The 8853-nt window shown below is 53.2% G+C and overlaps 1 protein-coding gene across 5 annotated transcripts in view; it reads left to right on the forward strand.

Moving 5' to 3' along the window:
* LOC103250595 (polyubiquitin-B) overlaps window positions 1–1906 on the forward strand; it is a 4822-nt gene extending 2916 nt beyond the window's left edge. Inside the window, exons 1-2 of one of the 5 annotated variants that reach the window (XM_008049193.1) lie at window positions 320–335; window positions 1142–1906. In XM_008049193.1, coding sequence (XP_008047384.1) covers window positions 1145–1852 — 708 coding nt within the window. In that variant the 5' untranslated portion in view covers window positions 320–335; window positions 1142–1144 and the 3' untranslated portion in view covers window positions 1853–1906. Of the gene's footprint in view, window positions 1–319; window positions 336–519; window positions 535–757; window positions 820–1141 lie in introns of those variants that run through there. The other 4 variants (XM_008049194.1, XM_021708108.1, XM_021708111.1 and 1 more) reach the window with 4 other exon arrangements.
* The last annotated feature ends 6947 nt before the right edge of the window (window positions 1907–8853 follow it).

Here is an 8853-nt window from a genome sequence, read left to right on the forward strand (position 1 = left end):
CGTCAGGGCCGCAGCGCGCACCGAGCGCGCTGATCCCTCCGCCGGCCGCGCGGAACGGCCGCCCGCTCGTCGCCGGACTCGGGCCAGCAGCCCGGGTCTCCGCGGGAGAACATTCTAGGCGGGGGGCTGGGTGATACCGGCGCTCGAGGTTTCTCTCCAGCAGGCAGAAGAGGCTGGGAAAAGTAGTCCCTTCTCGGCGTTTCTGCGGAGGGATCTTCCCTGGGCGGTGGTCCCCTATGACTATATAAAGGCGCGCCGGGCGGGGCGCAGCAAGTTCCGTCGAGGCCGGAGTTGAGTCTCAGTTCTTCGTCCCGCGCTCCTGTCGTCGCCGCTCGGTGAGGAGGGCGCTGCGGGGCTGCCCGGGGGTTCGGGGGTTCGAGGCCGTGCGGCCGCGAGAGGGGCTGGAGGCGGGGAGCGGGCTGCCGCCGCGGGCGGAGAGACAGTCGCGGCCCTCGGCCGCCCCGGGCCGGAGCGCAGCAAGATGGCGGTCGTCCCCGAGCCTTGGTCGGTGGAAGCCCGAGCGGGAGGCGGCCGGTGAGGCGGGGGACGGAGCGCGGGGGCCCCGAGGCCTCAGCCCAGGCGGGGACCGGGGTTTTGTTGGCTTGGGGACAGTTTGGGGGGCTGGACGTGAGGCCTCGAGTTCGGCGGTTTGACTGGTGGAAGAGGGGGAGGACTCGGTCTCTGTCACTGTCAGTCAAGGGGGCGGCCGCCATGGCGGTGCCGCGTAGAAGTCTCCGGGGGGAGGGGGAAGCTCGCCCCCGCGGGCACGTGACGTCACGCCGTCTGTTGGCTCATGATGCAGGGCGGGGCCGCCTGCCGGTGTGTGCGCCGCCAGCGCTTCCGAGTCGCGGGACCCGGAGTGCGGACCCGGGAGACCTTTCTGAGTGGACAAGGGCCAGGCGTCGGGCGAGGGGACAGGGAGGCCTCCGAGTCCGTTTTGGTGAGGTGGACGCGCTTGCCTGTGGGTGGCTGAGGCCTGGGTGTGGACGCGCCAGGTCTGCGTGTGTTCTGTTGCGCTTCTTAGGCAGGTTTGTAATTGTAGCCGTTTGGGCCAAGTAAACTGATGGTTAAGCGGTGGGAAAACTCGTGAGTTGGCTTTAACTCTTCGGTTGTTTTTTGGTTTGACTTTTTATTGTAACAGACAATGCAGATCTTCGTGAAGACCCTGACTGGGAAGACCATCACCCTGGAGGTCGAGCCCAGCGACACCATTGAGAACGTCAAGGCAAAGATCCAGGACAAGGAAGGCATCCCTCCTGACCAGCAGAGGCTGATCTTTGCCGGCAAACAGCTGGAAGACGGGCGCACCCTGTCTGACTACAACATCCAGAAAGAGTCCACCCTGCACCTGGTGCTGCGTCTGAGAGGGGGGATGCAGATCTTCGTGAAGACCCTGACTGGGAAGACCATCACCCTGGAGGTCGAGCCCAGCGACACCATTGAGAACGTCAAGGCAAAGATCCAGGACAAGGAGGGCATCCCTCCTGACCAGCAGAGGCTGATCTTTGCCGGCAAACAGCTGGAAGACGGGCGCACCCTGTCTGACTACAACATCCAGAAAGAGTCCACCCTGCACCTGGTGCTGCGTCTGAGAGGGGGGATGCAGATCTTCGTGAAGACCCTGACTGGGAAGACCATCACCCTGGAGGTCGAGCCCAGCGACACCATTGAGAACGTCAAGGCAAAGATCCAGGACAAGGAAGGCATCCCTCCTGACCAGCAGAGGCTGATCTTTGCCGGCAAACAGCTGGAAGATGGACGCACCCTGTCTGACTACAACATCCAGAAAGAGTCCACCCTGCACTTGGTCCTGCGTTTGAGGGGGGGTGTCGAAGTTTTCCCTTTCTTTTAAGCTATCAGCAAATCTCATTGCACTTTTCTTTCAATAAAGTTGTTGCATTCCCAATTGTTGTGGGGGTTTTTTGTTTAAGATTCTTAGTAGTTAGGCATTGTTGGGGGGATGAGGATTTTCAGTCTACCAAATGTTTCTCTGGTGACCCTTAGGTGAGAGATATTAGCAAAGAGTGGCCTTAATAGAGAATCGTAGCAGGTGGGAACAAAAACTAAGCTGTTGGGAGGCACAGTTGGTGTTTTCTCTATGTGCATTTACCTGCAAGCTGTTGGCGTTCAGAATGATGGGGGGGTGGTCTGTGAGATACTGGAGAATGGGAAAGGTGGCACACGGGATCAGGGGTGGGTGGTAAAAGATGGGAGTAATGGGAGGATCTCCAGAGGAATCAGTGGCTCCATAGGGATGCACATTGAGCTTCGCGGAAAGTCACATGATCAGATTCAAAGGATGCTCACCGACCTGAACAGGAATTGGTGCTTACAGAGTGAAAGCTGTTCCTGAGTTGTGTATGGTCACTACAGCTGAAGGACTTGAATACAACCTAACTGGGCTAAAGTGGCCGGCCTCTGGTTGTACCTGCTCAGGTCTGTGGTAGTGGCATTTGTGCAGTCCCATGGTACAGGTGAGTTTTGTCAGTTGGAACTAAGGGGGCGTGCGGGGGAGCTTGGTTGATACTAAGCCGGCACCAGGTGGCCGGCTCCCCAGAAATCAGGCCTCTCAAAGCCCTTGGAAGATTGCTTTTCCCCGAGAGCATTACTCCCTACCCTCTCATCTTTAGTTTTAGGGGACCCTGAATTACTTGTTGTAAACCGGTTTTAGCTTTAGGGATTAGCAAAGTTTGAGAAGTCTATGAACAATTGCCATGACTCACTCGTGCCAAGTGAGCACATAGGTCAAACTCAGGCTGGCAGTCACTGCCAGTATGCTAGTAATTCGCTAGAACAAAACCGTGAATGATGTTTTGAAAATGCAAACTTGACATCAGGCACTGATTGCTAATCTGTTGAAAAGTACTGTCGAAAGTCAGTGGCGAGTGGTCCCCGTTCCAGCACTGCGTGGAGCCAGAAGGCTCTTGGCTCTAGAGGGCCTCACTAGCAAAGCTGTGTGAGTGACGCAGGGATGAGGGTGCTTGCTTCACGACTCCCCGAGAACACTGTTTCTCCAAGTGCTTTCTATCAGGTTGAGGAATTGCTAATTACAGGTGTAGATGCTGGGAAGGTTTTGTAAAAGTGGCTACAGAGCGATACAAAATCGGTGCAGAAAGTGACATTTTCATATGTGCTTCCTCTCAGGAAAAACCCTAGGAATATATGTGCCTCATTTCTAAATACAATCATACTTTTATACATGCATATCGTGTGTGTGTGTCGCACCCGCAGGTTTATAAAGTCAAAGGCAAGAGGAATCCACCTAAATTCCTAATCACAATTTTACTTCCCAGGGGTAATTGCTTTAGCAGTTTGGTATCCTTTTGGGCTTTTCCCTTATGTAACAAATACCCATATTTATTATCTACATATTTGTATATGCATACATAAATTGGGTCATTCTCCGTATGATGTTTCTCGGTTGTTGGTTGGTTGGTTTGGGACTAGGTAATTACGGACATCTTTCCATGCTATGTGTCCAGACCTACCTTACCCTGTTTAATACTCTTGCTAGTATTCCATTGTATGGATGCCCTGTGATTTATTTAACCTGTCCACCAACATTTGTTTCCAGTTTTACATTTTACATTTTAGCGTTTTTGTTATTAAGATGCTGTTTCAAAGTATGTCTTCACACATCTTTTTGGATATTAATATTTCTGTAAGGTTTCTAAAATTGAAACTGCCAAGTTAAAGAGATCACACTATCATACGATTTTGGTTTTTATTTTTTTGTCTTCACTCTTGTCTCCCAGGCTTGAGTGCGGTGGCACACTCATGGCCACCATAGCCTTGACCTGCTGAGCTCGGGTTCTTTCCGCTTCAGTCTTCCAAGTTGCTGGAACTACAGGTGTGTACCACCACAGCCAGCCAATTTTAAAATTTATTGTAGAGACGAGGTCTTGCCAAGTTATCCAGGCTGGTATTGAAACCCTAGTCTCAGGCAATTCTCTCACTTCTGCCTCCCCAAGTGCTGAGATTACAGGTGAGAGCCACCATGCCTGTTGTGCACTTGTTTTCATAATTCATGATTGGTCCATTTGACCCATATTTATTTATTTATTTTTATTTTTTGAGTCAGAGTCTCACTCTGCCATCCAGGATAGTGTGCAGTGGCATGCTCATGGCCACCGCAGCCTTGACCTGCTGGATTCAGGCAATCCTCTCACCTCAGCCTCCCAAAGTGCTGGGATTACAGACGTGAGCCACCATGCCTGGGTTTTTTTTTTTTGTTTTTTTTTTGAGTCGGAGTCTCTGTCGCCCAGACTGGGGTGCAGTTGCACACTCACGGCTACCCCAGCATTGACCTGCTGGGCTCTGGTGATCTGTCCACCTCAGCCTTCCAAGTAGCTGGAGCTACAGGCGTGTGATACCACACCCAGGTAATTTTTTTGATTTACTGTAGAGACAAGGTCTCGCTAAGTTGCCCGGGCTGGTCTCGAACCTGCAGTTTCAGGCAATCCACCCACCTTGGTCTCCTGAAGTGCTGGGATTACAGGCTGAGCCAGCAAGCCTGGCCCATTTTTCAATTTTTATTGTAACTTTTTTTTTTTTGAGTTGGAGTCTCACTCTGTCGCCCAGACTGGAGTGCAATGCCGCTCCCGGCCACCACAGCCTCGACCTGCTGGGCTCCGGCGATCTTTCCGCCTCAGCCTTCCAAGTAGCCAGAATTACAGGCATGTGCTACCACGCCCGGCTGATTTTTTGATTGATTGTAGAGATGAGGTCTTGCTGCCCAGGCGGGTCTCGAACTCGCAGGCTCCCAAAGGCACGGGATTACAGGCTGAGCCACCGAGCCCGGCTTTTTATTGCAACTTTTAAAGTAGGTGATATTTTTGTGGCTTTCAACTAATTAGAACCTTTAAGACAGCATATAACAAAGTCTTCCATTCTGGCCTCCCAGCCACCCTGTCCTCACCCCCTTCCCCAGCAAGGACTTTCAAACATTCCGCGTATACCAGCAATGACTCCGCCAGTATTTGTTCATCCTGTCCATACCGACGGGGGCGTGCCGGTCCTGCAGTCTGTCTCGTGGCACCTGGCTCCTCGCACTTTGTGTCTTTTGCAGTTTTGACAGAATCCTCATGTTCATTCACTTCGTCACGTAGAGAAAAAGGACAGTTGGTGTTTTTTTTTTGGTTTTTTTTTGAGTTGGAGTCTCACTCTGTCACCCAGGCTGGAGTACAGTGGCCGCTCCCGGCCACCGCAGCCTCAACCTGCTGGGCTCCGGCGATCCTTCCGCCTCAGCTTTCCAAGTAGCTGGAACTACAGGTACGCGCCACCACGCCTGGCTAGTTTTTGATTTATTGTAGAGAGAGATGAGGTCTTGCCAAGTTGCCCAGGCGGGTCTCGAACCCGCGGGCCCAGGCAATTCACTCACCTTGGCCTCCCAAAGTGCTGGGATTACAGGCTGAGCCACCGAGACCGGTTTGTGTCATTTTTTCAAAAATTAAAAACAAAACAAAGCCAGGAGGGTGACACACTCCCTAGTGAACATCCCGAGGCCCTGTCCTCTAATACACAAGCATGTCAGGAACTAGAGATACAGTGATGGCCGGGAAATGCTTCTGTTACCAAGGGGTCCTCAGCCTATTTAAGGGACAGGGGTCCTGACCCTGTGTCGTTCCACTGGATGACTGTCACATCTTTTGAGTGTCATCTGTCAACACTTTTTGGGGCACAACATAGAATAAATATTCCCGCCTGTTAAACCTTAAAACATCCCCAAGTTTGGTCTCCCACCCCCATGACCATTATGTAGGATTCACGGTAACACAGGCTGTGGTTGCGTGAGTCTTGCATAAACCAGAAAAAACTCGTGACGCCATGTGTTTTCAGCAGCGTGCCTCCTGGGCTTTGCCTCAAAGCTCAGCACGATCCTCGCGAGGGCCTCGACGTCCGCCCCGGGCACCACCGTTCCCAGGGGCCAGGCCTCCGCCTGGGGGTCTGACCGCTTAGGGCGCAGTGTCCATTTCTGCCGGGAGAGGGAGCCACCGGGACGGACTTCGGTTCGGCCACGAAGCCTGCAGCGCCCCCAAGCGGCTGTGGCTGGCCAAGCAGCGCGGGCCTTGACCTTTCTCTTCCCAGAGGCTTCTTGGCTCTGCAGCCAAGGTTCACATGGCTCCCGCAAAGGCCTTTTCCTCCCCTCTTCACCGAGAGCAAGCTGCTCCTCGCTCCTGCAGCCCGTCGGTGTCCACGCCCACTGGAGTGATCCCATACTAGCTGTCGCTGAGGGTGGACGCCCGGTCCGGCTGCGTCTGCCCATGACCAACCCTCAGCACACCCTGCCTCTGCTTCCCTTGTCTGTTGCCTTTCCACAAATACACTTGCGATTCTTCTTTCTTTTCTTTTCTTTTTTTTTTTGAGTTGGAGTCTCACTCTGTCGCCCAGACTGGAGTGCAGTGGCCGCTCCCGGCCACCGCAGCCTCGACCTGCTGGGCTCTGCAATCCTTCCGCCTCAGCCTTCCAAGTAACCAAAACTACAGGTGTGCGCTACCCCACACCCGGCTAATTTTTTTATTTATTGTAAAGACGAGGTCTCGAACCCCTGGACTCAGGCAGTCCTCTCACCTCCGCCTCAGTGCTGGGATGACAGGCGTAAGCCACAGTGCCTAGCCTGTAGTTTAACTTTTTTTGTAGAGACAGGGTCTCGCTAAGTTGCCCAAGCTGGTCTTGAACTCCTTGCCTCAGGTGATCCTCCCACCTCAGCCTCCCACAGCTCTGGGATTACAGGTATGAGCCACCACACCTGGCCTCAAGTGAATCTTAAAATATGCAAAATCCACCAAACTCCAGGGAGTGAAGTGTGAGGCTACCGGGTGGACCATGGCAGGGAGTGACCCGCAGGCCAGAGGGCACAGGAAGGCACAGCTCGGCAGTCTGTGAGGACCGCTGTTTAAGGGTCAGCATTTCCTCCAAGTCCATGTGACGATAGTCTGACCTGCATGTGCGTGACTGCCTGGCGGAAGTCACTCAGCAGCTTCCCCTCCCGGGTGTTTTGTGAGTTTCTGAAGAATACCCCCTCCACAAATCTGAGTTGTCATCACTGTATCCAGCCAGCCGACAGCCTCTGGGGACTCTGCCCATGATCTTTTGTCACCCTAGACGTGGCTCCTCTGGGCTGCCTCAGATCACCCGGACACGCAGCAGCAGAAGACGTCGCAGCGCAGGAGGGCTGCAGGAGGACTCGGCGTCCCTCCCCGGGGCTCGGACAGGCTGCCTCTCCTGCTTTTAGCTACCCCCCCAACCTGGAGCCAGCTCCCGCCCCTTTCTGTGGGGCCCAGTGTGTCCCCACCCCAGACAATGTCCTCAGAAACACCAGTCGCACTCTCCTGCCCCCAATAAAGACAGAGTTTCCATTCGTTTCCAGGAATTGTAACTTTTTATCCTTCAAACATCATACTAGAATCAAGTTTTGGCTTTCCATTTGGGCCAAAACACTCTGAAGCTTTTTCTTAGAACACGAGTTGGGCTGGACGTGGTGGCCTGTCATCTCAGCACTATGGGAGGCCAAGGTGGGAGGATCACTTGAGCCCAGGAATTTCAGATTAGTCTGGGTAACATAGAGACCTTGTCTCTACAACAAAACTTTTTAAAAATAGCCAGGTATGGTGGCTCCCACCTGTGCTCCCAGCTATATAGGAGGCTGAGGCAGAAGGATTGCCTGAGCCCAGGAGGTTGAGGCTGGAGTGAGCCATGATCGTGCCACTGCACTCCAGATTGGGTGACAGAGTAAGACTTTGACTTAAATAATAATAATAATAGACTGGTCACAGTGTCTCAGCCTGTAATCCCAGCACGTTGGGAGGCCAAGGCGAGAGGATTGCTGGAACCCAGGGGTTCAAGACCAGCCTGGGCAACTTGGTGAGACCTTGTCTCTACAATAAATCTCACACACACACACACACACACACACACACACACACACACACACACACACACACACAACTAGCTGGGCGTGGTGGCGCATGTCCAGCTACTTGGAAGGCTGAGGCAGAAGGATTGCTTGAGCCCAGCAGGTTGAGACTGCAGTGGTCATGAGCGGGCCACTGCCCCCCAGCCTGGGTGACAAGAGTGAGACTCTGACTCAAAATAATAATAATAATAATAATAATAAAAGAGCTGGCTGGGCATGGTGGCTCACACCTGTAATCTCAGCACTTTGAGAGGCCAAGGCCGAAGGATTGCTTGAGGCCAGTAGTTTAAGACCAGCCCAGGTAACCAAATGCGACCCTATGTCTGAAGAAAAAAAAAAAGTCAAGACAGGTGTGGTGGCTCATGTCTGTAATCCCAGCACTTAGGGAGGCTGAGGCGAGAGGCTTGAGGGGTTCGAGACCAGCCTGGGCAACTTGGCATCTCTACAATGAATAAAAAAATTAGTCTGGCATGGTGGTGCACGCCTGTAGTTCCAACTACTTGGAGGGCTGAAGCAGAAGGCTCGCCTGAGCCCAGCAGGTCGAGTCTGTGGTGACCCATGAGCATGCCGCTGCCCTCCAGCCTGAGTGACAGAGTGAGACTCTGACACCGAAAGATGGAGTTGCCTTTCCCCAAACGATAAATTAGAAAAACACTGAAGGCTTGAAAATAACAGCATGCTCAGGCTCCCTGACATCAACCAGAGGCTTGTTCTTAAGCCGTTTGCCAGCAGAGGGACGGGATGGCCCATGATTGACCAAGGTTAGCCAGGATCTTCTCCTGGGGGTGGGATCATGATCGCTGGACCAAGTGGATATGAGGAGAATTTTATTTATCTATTTATTTTGAGTTGGAGTCTCACTCTGTCACCCAGGCTGGAGTGCAGTGGCCGCTCCTGGCCACCGCAGCCTCGACCTGCTGGGCTCCGACGATCCTTCT

Source organism: Carlito syrichta, unplaced genomic scaffold (assembly GCF_000164805.1).
Source record: "Carlito syrichta isolate Samal-C Ts95f unplaced genomic scaffold, Tarsius_syrichta-2.0.1 Scaffold130667, whole genome shotgun sequence".
NCBI lineage: Eukaryota > Metazoa > Chordata > Mammalia > Primates > Tarsiidae > Carlito > Carlito syrichta.